Genomic DNA, 12,718 nt, shown 5'->3' on the forward strand with positions numbered 1-12,718 from the left:
ACTAAGAAATTATTGTTACCAATTGGATCACTTTTTTGATGGGCTGGGTTCAGATTTTTGGGTATAGAAGAAGGGCCCAAAATTAAGGTTTGCAGTCCACATGAACGAACAGGACACGAGTGAAATGGTGTGCAGCCGACGTCGAGGGTTTCTCGAAGGGTTTTGCTTCTGCGATCTGATATCGGATCAGTCCAGGTGAAGGTGAAGAATCTTTGGAGAATTCTTCAAGTTTCCATCAAAATTGTCCGCCATGAGAAGAGCTTCGTCCAAGCTTGTCGGATTCGGAGCCAAATCCCTAGTGCCTCTCCTTTCAGGAAACTCTACCACCGCCACCGCGGCGGCGAAGCTCAACGCTCGATTTTTGCTCTTCTCGGATCTCAAATCCGGTGGATTTCAGGCGCAGTCGCAGAGTTTGAACACGCTCGCACAAAACGCACCGCAGGTATCGTCGAGGCAGAGGAGAATAAAGGAGAAATCCGTTCTGGAGGAGGCCTTTGAGTCGGCGGAGTCAGTCGAGGAAATGGTGAGGGCATTTAAGGAGATGGAAACGGCGAGCTTTGAGGAGAAGGATTTGGCCATGGCGTGCCTGAAAATCGGCCTCAAACTCGACCAACAAGGCGACGACTCTGAAAAGGCTGCGTCGTATGCGCAGAGAGCTTTGGCAAGCTTCGACGAGGACGACGTCAATGGCAGATTCCGTTTGCCTCTTGCAATGACATTACAGCTTTTAGGATCTTCATCTTTCAAGCTAAACAGATTCAACGACAGTTTAGGTTATCTGAATCGAGCCAATCGTGTGTTGAACACATTAGGTAGCAAATTCGATAACGATCATGTCCTGGCTATAACTCATGCCGTCCAATCGGAGCTTTTCAATGTTAAGACCGCCATGGGAAGGCGGGAAGAAGCTCTGTCCCATCTTCTGCAGGCATTGGAGATCAAAGAAAGGAGCTTTGAGGAGAACAGCAAGGAGCTCGGCAAGGCGAATCGCGACGTCGCGGAGGCCTACGTCGCCGTATTGAACTTCAAACAAGCGCTGCCGTATTGCTCAAAGGCTTTGTCGATACACATTTCGTGTTTAGGCCATAATTCCGTCGAGGTCGCATACGATCGGCGACTTCTCGGCTTAATCTACACGGGATTGGACGAGCACGAAAAGGCGTTGGAGCAGAACCATCTCTCGCAGAAGGTGTTAAAGAGCTGGGGCCGAAGCTCCGACCTCCTCCGCGCAGAAATCGACGCTGCCAACATGAAGATCGCCCTCGGAAAATACGACGCTGCCATCGCCACATTGAAAGGCGTCGTCGAGCAAACGGAGAATGAGAGCGACGATCGAGCATTAGTCTTAATCTCCATGGCGAAAGCGTTGTTCAATCAGGACAAATTCGCCGACGCAAAGCGATGTTTACAGATCGCGACGTCGATTTTCGACCGAATAAGCTCCTGTTCCCCGGCAGCCGCCGCCGAATCGTTTACAGAAATATCGACGCAATACGAGGCGATGAACGAGTTCGATACGGCGATATCGTTGCTAAAACGAGCGTTAACGATATTCGAAAGATTGAGTTCCGAGCAGCATTCGGTCGGGAGCGTTTCGGCGAGGATCGGGTGGCTGCTGCTGCTGACGGGGAAAGTCGAAAATGCAATCCCGTATTTGGAAGACGCGGCGGAACGGCTTAAGGAGAGTTTCGGCGCGAAGCATTACGGCATCGGCTACGTGTACAACAATTTGGGCGCGGCGTACATGGAGTTGGACCGGCCGCAATCGGCGGCGCAGGCGTTTGCGTACGCGAAGGATGTTATGGACGTTTCACTCGGTCCGCACCATACGGACTCGATCGAGGCATGCCGGAATCTTTCGAAGGCTTATGCAGCGATCGGGAGGTATTCGAATTTGTTGTCGAACTTGTCGTAATTGGATCGATTGAATCTCCGGCGAGTCGATCGATCGCGGCTGAGCTTTTCGTTTTTTTTTGTGTTGATTCGGCAGCTATCCGCTGGCGATTAATTTTCAGGAGAAGGCCGTGGAAGCGCTCGAGGGACACGGCCGGAGCGCCGAGGATGAAGCGAGGGAAGCGATTCGAGTGCTCGAGGAGTTGAAGGAGAAGGCGAGCCGTTGCGTTTCCGAAGCTCTGCTCGACGCGTTGCCGCCGCCGCGAGATGGTGACGGCGATGGCGGGAGTTTCTCCGGCGGTGGCGGGAAAGAGAATGGCGTTGGTGGTCGATGAAGGTAAGGAAGAGTATGTTTTTTTTAGAGTGTGTAAGTTTCTATAGAAGATAAATTGTTAGGATGTGTTTTTTTTTTATTGTTTTATCACAGGGCTTTTGCTATTAACACTATATTTTTTAAAAAAAATATTAAATTAAATGATTATTTTTTTATATTTGCATTCAAAACATTACATCAAGTTTATATTACATCAAATAACTTAATATTTAATTTTTTACTATTCAAAAATTCAAAATCCAAAAAAAACCTACCCTTAGTACTCCCTCCATCCCAACTCTAAGTATCTTTTCTATTATTTTCTCTTGTCTTATATTACATCAAATAACTTTATATTTAGGGTGTGTTTGTTTGGGAGTTTGGATTTTGAGTTGGAATTTGAATAGCAAAAATTTTGAATTTGAATAGTTGTATGATGTGATATAAATAGGTGATGATGTGATGTTTTGAATGTAAAATTGATTTTTAGTATAATATAAAAAATGAAAAATAGGTGTTTGATTTGATGTTTTTGGGGGGAAAAAATTGGATGAATAGTAGAATTTTGTTAGAATTCTACAAACGAACACACCCTTAAAGTATTTTTTTCATATTTTAGTAAAAATAATTATACACCAATATCAAAATATATTTAATTTTTACATAAAGGTCAATAGGCAAAAATATCAAAATTTTATACACATTTCCATTAATTACAAATATACTATTACATATACAATTATTTTTTACATAAAAGTTAATGGGCAAAAATGTCAAAATATTTTACACACTTGCACTAATTAATAAAATTTTATTATTTCTTAATCTATTACAAAATCACAAAGAACTCCCTTAGACTGCAGGGAAGGGACTATTTTATTTAAATTTATACTTTACTCCGTCCTAGTATCATTTTTAGGAATTTGAATTTGAATAGTAAAATTTTGAATTAAAATAATTGTATGATCCAATATAAATAAATATTGATAGAATGAATAAAATTAATTTGTTAGTTTAATATAAAAAATAAAAAATATGTTTTATTTTATGTTTTTAAAAATAAATAAAAATTGATGAATAATAAATTTTGAAAAAAAAAAAATCGCTAAATAAACAGTATCAATTTTTAGTAATTTATATGTACCATCTTAAGTATTTTTCTATTTTAGAAAAAATAATTATATATTAATATTAAAATATTTTTAATTTTTACTTAAATTACAAATATAATATTATATATAATATTATAGATTCAAAAAAATATAAATATTAAAATTTGTTATATATTTTTATTAATTAATAAAATATTATTAAAAAATTTTAAAATAAAATGAAGGGAGTACAAGTTAATACCAATTTATAAAAAAGAAATTAAATAGCATCTAATTATTATAATCACATTTTAAAAAAGTAAACACAAACCCGTTTGGTAGGATTATTATCAATTTATCATCACAATGAATACAATTCGTTACAATATAATTCAAACCAAGAAAAATAAAAAATTTTAAAAAAAATTAATCTAATTTTTATAATTAAATAAAAATATAAGAATGTTTAAAATTACATATATTATTATCTTAAATTACAAAATCAGGTTTCCCGCCGCCGCCCCTGGGGTTCATCTCCGAGCAGATCCTCCAGCAGCTTATTATCCAAATATTCAAATTCAATGACCGGCGCCGCCGCCGCCGGAGATTCATTAACCGCCGGAGACTGCGACGGCCCCGCCGCCGGCGGCGGATCGGCGTTGTAATGGCCGTCGTTGGGGAAATTAAGGATTGCCTGGTGGCCCCGGAACGCGAACGCCGCCCTGTCGTACGCTCTGGCGGCTTCCTCCGCCGTGTCGTAAGTGCCGAGCCAAAGACGTGCGCCGTTCCGATTTGGGTCGCGTATTTCGGCGGCAAACTTCCCCCACGGCCGCCGGCGAATTCCTCTGTACTTTCCTTCCCTTTTCCCGGCCGCCGGAGATTCCATTCCGACGGCAGTTTTTTTAGGAGAGATTTGAATGTGTGTTCAAATTGTGGTGGCCGGAGATTATATAAGTAGCTGTAGTGGTGGTGGTGTTGGAAGGTCCCTGGACTTCGGGGCCGGATAGATCTGCACCGTTGGTGGAGATGATGGATGGTGTGGATTTATTTGGTGTGAGGGGTAAGGATATTCGGGCTTTGAAAGTCAAGGCCCGGAGAGGAGGGAGGTCAGCCCTGACGGTTTGACTTTGAAATAGTTTGAATTGGATCAACTTATTGTGTCAGAGCGTTGTCGAATCTTTGCACCCTCCGAGTGTGTTTGTTTTATTATTATTTTTTTCAAAATAAATTTCTTAACATATTTATTTTTATTTTATTTTTTTTTAAGGTTTTTGAAAATTTAAAAAAAAATAAAAAAATAAGTATTTTATTTGATATTTAACGAGTAAAAAATATATTTATACTATTTATAAATATATGTTTGTTATGTGTAAAATATATATTTATTTATATACTTAGTGTATCTCAGCATATATTGTACTATATGTACTATGCTAACTTGATCAGATCAGCAAATAAACTTATAAAATCAAATATAGCGCGCTTAAATTGCAAATTATAAAATATTTAAAAGGGTATATGTGTAACTTCATATATTGTTATATATATGATTTTGTAATACTAATTGTTGTCTCATAATCTCAAGTGTTGAATAATAAAAATGTTTGGATTTTTTTTTTTTTTATTATTTGAAAGGGTATTTGTGTAACTTCATAAATTGTTATATATGATTTTGTAATATTAACTGCAGTTTAAGCTTATGTATCATAATTCCAAGTGTTGAATAGTAAAAATGTTTGGTTTGGTTTGAAAAGAAATTTTTTTTATTTACATATAAAAAATTGTATGAATAATATAAAAATAAAAAATATATATGATATATTAAATTTTTTTTTTGAAAAAATATATTGGTGTATTTTTTGCTAAAAGAACACATATGTTTTAAAAGAATAATTATAAATTAATAGTAAAAAAAGACGGTAGAAAAGAAAAAAAAAATCTCAAGGGTGTGTTTGTTTGTGAGTTTTTAATTTTTGGGTTTGAATTTTTTAATAGTAAAAAGTTGAATTTGAATAGTTGTTTAATATGATATAAATAGAAATTTATATGATATTTTAAATGTAAAATAAATTTATAATATAATATAAAAAATTTAATTATTTAATATGATATTTTTAAAAATAAAAAGAATTTGAATAGTAAAAATCTATTTTAAAATCCACAAAAGAACACGACCCAACTGCTTTGTGCTCTAATCAATGCAAAAATGCCATGCACAAATATACATGTGTATATAAATTTTTTATATATAACTTATTTAAAATATCAAAATAATAAATAAAATTAATACAAAAAATCAAAATGATGTGTTGCTCTAGAACTTTAACACGATAGTTCTATTTTCTTATTATGCAACTTTTATTACTTTAATAATAATATATATTTTTATATAAAATATTTATATTTAAAACAAACAAATTCCAAATTGCGTTCGAACAGTCAACTTGTGCCAATAAAATTAATTAAATAATTACCATAACTAACAACGTCATTAACCATTTATTACTATCCCTATTCCCCGTTCCACATAATTTATTTTTATTTTTTATTTTTATTCGTCCCACATAATTTATCCTTTTTTTTTAAATTTTATTATGCACTTTAATCAAATTTTAAATTTAATAGTATTTAATATTTTTCTTAATCTTAATTAAATTATTTAGTTATTTTAATTTTAATCTATAATTATTTTTACTAAATAATACTCCCTCCGTCCCAAAAGTATAGTCTTATTGTGTTGGGCACGAGATTTAAGGAATATTAATATTATATTGGTAGTCGGTAGAAAGTAAAGATAAATAACTTTTTTGACCTTGTGCGTATATTAGTGTAAAAAGTAGTGACAATTGTGTAATAATAATAATGAAAAAGTAGAGATATTTTTATGATGATATAGTTATTTATGTAAATAAGACTATTATTTTTGGACGGATAAAAAATGGTAAATAAGAGTATTGTATTGAGACGGATGGATTAATTATTTTTTTAATATACTTTTTAATTACTTACTAATTATATTTTACTTAAATTCTTGTATCTACTGTAATACACCCAAAATACATAATACGCCCAAAATACATATGGAGGGAGTATTTTTTTAGCGTCACTAACTAATCACGTCATTAGCCATTTATAAAGTGCTGTTGTGTAGTGGGCCGGCTAATGGGCCCACATTTTGGGCCAATATTTTAATGAAGCCCTATATGAATTGTCTTCTACTTTCCCTAACATATTCCTAAATTAATTTTGTTAGTAATTATCATTCAAGTAACAAAAGGGTTTGTTTGATTTTGATTTGAAGTTTTTTTTTTAAATTTTAGTGAAAGTATGTGAAGAGTTTTTAATATTTTTGCTCTTTGATTTATGCATAAAGTAAATCAATTGTACGTGTAATGTTATGTTTATAATTTAAATAAAAATTAAAAATATTTTGATACTAACGTATAATTATTTTTACTAAGAAAAAAATGAATATTTTTTAGTAAGACAAACAAAAGTGGTAATAATTCACACAACACATATCACGATTGACTTTAATTTATGATACTCATTAGCATAATAGATATAAATAGCATGAAACTGGTAACGTATTGTAATAATCCACACGGCACATGTCACACTTCATCTTAGCACTAAGTGTACATTAACACAAAAAAAACATATTGTATAAGCTGACAATACATGATAATAATTCATTTTAACATATATTAATGTAATTTTGTCAGTGTATTGAGAATAAATATTTACGTAATTATTAGCTCTAATCAACAATGTAAACGTCTCAATATATATTTCAGTTCATGCTCTATTTAGCCTAAGGTCATAGTTACTGTGGTGAATAGCGGACGATGAATTCCCGAAAAGCACAGGATGTTAATACATCACATTATTTATACTTCTTCCGTCTTAAATGAAAGGGTCTTTTGGGATTTTGTAGTAAATTAAAAAATAATACCATCTCCATCCCAATATAATAGTCCTATTTATTATTTTTGTCCGTCCCAAAATCATAGTCTTATTTTTATAAATAATCATATCACTATAAAACTACCATTACTTTTTTCTTTATAATTACACAATTGTCACTACTTTTTACACTAATACACTCACAAGGGCAAACAAGTCTTTTACCCGTACTTTTTACCCACTACCAATATAATATCAATATTCCTTAAATCCTGTATCAACACAACCCAGACGATAGTTTTGGGACGGAGGGAGTAGTATTTTATTAGTTAGTGAAAATGTGTAAGAATTTTTTACATCTTTATCATTTGACTTTGTGTATAAAGTAATTGTATGTGTAATTTAATATTTGTAATTTAAGTAAAAACTTAAGAATACTTTAGTACTGATGTATTATTACTTTTTCTAAAATAAAAATATATATATATTTTAAAATGTAATATACGAAAATAATAAAAAAAAAAATATTTTCAATTAAAACTTATTAAATTCAACCTCTTTTATATGAATTATAATCTAACCCCTTAAATGACATATTTACATATAGATAGTCTAAATATTATATTCTTACCAACAAATCTTTATTTAATTGCTCCCTTGTCAGATTCTGTTCGAGTATTTATTTTTCTATTTTTTATTTTTGTCAAACAATTAAATTTAAACAAAATAATTAAAGTTAGAAAAATGGAATTTTGATTTTAGAATGAGAGTCCAAATTAGATAAAAAAAAATGGTCAAGTCCAACAAACAATCACTGCCACAAATTAAATTAAATTAAATCAACAAACATCTTCATTTATAATTAATTGTCACTTTTTTTCTTTTTGGTCAAAAGTGGTCTGTTTGTTAGTTGTTTATTTCAAATAAAACTAACTACTAATGGGCAAGAGATCGTCGATTTAAAATTTATCCAATTTAATCAGTTTAATCAATTATTTTATAACATCGGTGCTAATTTTTTAATACTTTTTAAAATAAAAAAAAATTAATTTAACTAAAATTATAATTTTACCCTCCAATCTTTTATTTGTCCTTTCATTTGTAAACACTTTCACCCAAATTTCTCTCCTGTAATCGACACTCTAATCCTAATTTTCTTGTGATGCCGACGGCCACCGAATGCCTTCATTGAAGACGCCACCAACGCGTTTCGTAAGTTAGAATTTTATGTTTATTAAATTTTTTCTCTTATTTTTTATTATTATTTTTTTATGGGGTTTAATCTAATACACTTCCTTCCGACTTCGCAGCCCAAAACGTGCCCTTTCCGACTACGCAGTTTTTCTCTGTTTCGGTATATATATATATATATATATTTTTATGCATTTTGGTCATTGTGTCGATATATTGAGATTTGTTTAAATAGTGTGTTGTAGTTTTTTGTGGTAATCATTTGGCAGATTATTAATTCTTCCAACTCTCTCTTATTCTCTTTCCCCTTCATTGATCATTGATTCACCCCCGACGACGCCCTGCGCCACTGCCAAAGCCACCGCCCGTCCTTGAGCCTTTTTCCTACCCGTTGTCGACCGCGACACTAGCCATCGGGATCTACTCCACCGAAGCCTCCGTCATCTCTCCTCTCCCTCTTCTTCTTCTCTTCACCGGAGTATTTTCTTTACCAGAAAATTAGGGCTGAAAAAGAGAAAAAGTAAATTGGGTGGGAGTATTTAGTAAAAATGGAAAGAAATAAATAAAATATTGGAGGAGTAAATTATAATTTTAATTAAGTTAATTATTTTTTTATTTTAAAAAAATATTAAAAAGTCAACAACAAAGGTTATAAAATAATTGGTTAAACTGATTAAACTAGGTAAGTTTTAAACAGAGGATCTCTTGCCCTATTAATGTAATTTTACTCCAAATAAATATATTATCTTTTTATACAATATTTTATTAAAATATTATTTAAATTTAAATTTAAATTAAAACTCATATCAAAATCAAACAAATCTTAAATAAAAATATTTAATGTTTTCGGAAAAGAGTTTTGAGTGTGTTTATTTAAATTTCCATGAAATAATTTTAAAAATAATTTCAGTATTGATTTCTAAAAATCAATGTATGTATGGTATCATTTTTTTGATCGATTCAAAATTAAAAAATATAATTTTAAGTAATAGTAGTCTCTATGAAAATAAACAAAATATTTACATTTCATTATTATTACAATAATGAAGTCGTTTATTTTCACTCAATAAACTTATTTATTCTTTCGTCTAATATACTACTCCCTCCGTCCACAAACTAATATCCTATTTTCTTATTTGGGACGTCCAACAACTATTGTCCTATTTCATTTTTTTTAAACACGAATTTTATATTTTTACCCTTCATTCATTTATTATTTTAATCTCTACCATACACTTAAGAGCAAATTTGTCCATTCATAACAAAAAGACAATTACCTAAAAAATCGTGTAAATATACTTTAGGACAATATAAATTGGACGGAGGAAGTATTTGATTTAATGGACGATGTACTCTTCCCTTTTTACAATAGAAATAAATTTTGATATGATATTTTGAATGTAAAATTTATTTTTAAGTATAATATTAAAAAAAATATATAAAAAAATATTTAATTTGATTTTTTTTAAAAAAATAATGAATAGTAAATTTGGATAAAATCTTATAAAAAGAATTAAGAAGATCGGGAAAAAAATTCATATGCATCGGCTAGTCCAATTAGCTGATAGTTTTTATTTGTTAGCTGATTCAATTAGTTGTTAGCGTTTAGATGATTCAATTAGCTGGTTTGACTAGCTTGATTCAATTAGTTTTTTTTGTATTAAAGTATTTGGTAAAATAGCAGTTTGATATTAGTTGTTTATATATCAAATGACAATTGAAGATATTTATATTTTAACTTATAATTTTTTTATTGTGTTTTTTTAGTTTTAGAAATTTAAAATTTTTTATTATTAGTTATTTGAAATTACGAATGTGTTATAAAATATTTTTTTATTAATTTTAGATGTGAGAAAAAAATAATACTCCGTTTATATTAAGAAATATGAATGTTTTTTATTAAGAATTATGTAAAATATAAAACAATAAATTTTTTATAAATATATTTATTATATTAATTATTGATTAATTTATTATATTTATAATTTTTAATAAATTTATTCTATTTTATTAATTTTAATATAAAATAATATAATAATTTTTATGTTTTTATTTTTATTTTAATAAGTATATATAGTTTACAAAGAAAATTAATTATATATAAAAATAAATTAGCTTAATTTTATAAAAATAAAATTATAATTTAATAAATAATATATTAAATTAATTTATAATTAATAAAGTATAAAATATATTTATATGTATGTAAAATAAATAATAACATTTTAAGGACAAATAAAGAATAAAAAAAATTAAATTAAAAATAGAACATATGACACATAAAAATAGAACATATAATAGGTGTTGTATACATTGTTAGCATGCATTATCTGTGATATACTTCTTCCGTCCAAGCTAAAAGTATACAATTACTTTTGGCGCGGAGATTAAAAAATAATAGTATTTTAATTATAGTGTGTAAGTAAAAGTAGTGAAATGACATTTTTGCCCTTACTTTTTTGGTATAAAAGTAATGATGTGATGTAAAATAGGGATATTTGTGGAAAAAATGGAGTATTTAATGAAATGATTACTTTGTAATTGGACGTCCAAAATATAAATATGTATACTTTCTAGCTGGACGGAGAGAGTATTATATAAATATGTTAATATATTTTGTGTACTGAAATCAATTATAACATATGATATGTGAATTATTATCATATAATGTCAGTTTATATATTGTGTTTGTATTTGTATACAAATACATACTTTGTACTATTTGTTTATACCTCATGTGCTTCCGGTGTATTTTTTTTGTCATAGCTTAAAGTATCATTTGTATGTCGGTTTCACTCAAAAATATTCATTTTTTATTATAGTAAAAGTAATTATATACTAATATTAAAATATTCTTTAATTTTTAAATAAATTACAAATATATCATTACATATACAATTAATTTATATATATAAAATACATAAGATAAAAATATCAAAATCATTTTACATACTTCCACTAACTAATAAATATTTCTCTCTCCGTCCCAATACAATAGTCTTGTTTACCATTTTTGTCTGTCCCAAAACAATAGTCTTATTTTTCATAAATAACCATATCACCATAAAACTACCCCTATTTTTTTATTTTTATTACACAATTGTCACTACTTTTTACACTAATATACTCACAAGGGCAAAAAAGTTTTTTATCCATACTTTTTACCAATTACCGATATAATATCAATATTTCTTAAAATCTTGTACCTAACCCAATTAAGACTATATTTATGGGACGGATGGAGTATTATTTATCAATCTATTATAATAATCATCTATATTAAAAAAAATAATAATAATTTTACATTCAAAATACCACATCGATATTCATTTATATGTTGTTAAATAATTATCAAATTCAAAATTTTACTATTAAATCTCACGAACAAACCTGTAAAATTGTATTGATTAAAATGTTTTTAAAGCTTAATAGATTTATCGATTGTAGATAATTCAAATAATAAAAATATATAGATTGATTGTAAATTGAAAATAAATTTACCATATTAAATATCAATCAATGCTATTTAAAAAAAAAAAAACATTTTAGATCAAAATTTAGAGATACATTAGCAAATAATCCAATTTCTTGTTGCGCATAATGATGATTATGATAATATAGGGATAGGGTTTAGTGTAATAATTAAATGAAGCTAATAAAGCCTATATGCGACTTAGGATTAAATTAATTAATAGATAAGGTCTTAATTATCAATTAATCAATTATTTATTTTATAACATACCAAGATTCATGCACCCTTCAATCTCATGTAATAATAATAATAATAATAAAAGAAAAAAATTATACTCCTTTAGTCCGTATTTATATATCCATTTGCTTTTTGCACGGAGTTTTAGAAATATTAGTATTATATTGGGATAAAGTAGAAATAAAAGTAAAAAGACTAAATTAACCATATTAGTATTGTATGATATAAAAGTAACGACATTTATGTAATATATTGTAAATTGAAATGGTATTTGTAATGTTAGATAAATATTACAATTACTAAAAAAGAAAATTGATACTTTGTTATGGGTGGACCGAAATGAAAAAATGGATAGATTGTTAAAGGACATTCAAATTGAACATAAAGATTACATTTTTTAGGTTCATGAAGAAACGAAAATACACCAAATATGGTAAAAATAAAATAACTTTTTATTTGAATTTTTATGTAGTCAATTGAAGATGTTCTAAAATTGAAATTTTTTTATCTTTTATAAGATAAAATCGGACTGTTAAAAAACTTTTAAATGCGAGAGAACGTCTTCTATTAGTGGAGCTTTACAATTGGACATATTGGCTCAAATCTTTTTGGGAA

At 29.2% G+C, this 12,718-nt stretch overlaps 2 protein-coding genes across 3 annotated transcripts; one reads left to right on the forward strand and one right to left on the reverse strand.

Annotated features, from left to right (window-relative positions):
• The first annotated feature begins 46 nt into the window (after positions 1-46).
• Positions 47-4,489, forward strand: LOC127242939 (protein KINESIN LIGHT CHAIN-RELATED 3). Of its 2 annotated transcripts, XM_051262700.1 has the most exons (3): positions 47-1,884; positions 1,991-2,230; positions 3,804-4,489. In XM_051262700.1, the coding sequence occupies exons 1-2, from the start codon at positions 251-253 to the stop codon at positions 2,226-2,228; spliced, it is 1,872 nt and encodes a 623-aa protein (XP_051118657.1). In that variant the 5' UTR covers positions 47-250; the 3' UTR covers positions 2,229-2,230; positions 3,804-4,489. The 2 variants fall into 2 exon arrangements, with proteins under 2 accessions (XP_051118657.1, XP_051118656.1); XM_051262699.1 differs by lacking the exon at positions 3,804-4,489 and having other exon boundaries at positions 1,991-3,100.
• LOC127242851 (ethylene-responsive transcription factor ERF098-like) lies at positions 3,800-4,183 on the reverse strand. The gene has a single exon (XM_051262561.1). It carries the CDS (start codon positions 4,181-4,183, stop codon positions 3,800-3,802), a length of 384 nt encoding a protein of 127 aa, XP_051118518.1.
• Positions 4,490-12,718: the final 8,229 nt, after the last annotated feature.

Source organism: Andrographis paniculata, unplaced genomic scaffold (assembly GCF_009805555.1).
Source record: "Andrographis paniculata isolate CXL003 unplaced genomic scaffold, ASM980555v1 Contig89END, whole genome shotgun sequence".
NCBI lineage: Eukaryota > Viridiplantae > Streptophyta > Magnoliopsida > Lamiales > Acanthaceae > Andrographis > Andrographis paniculata.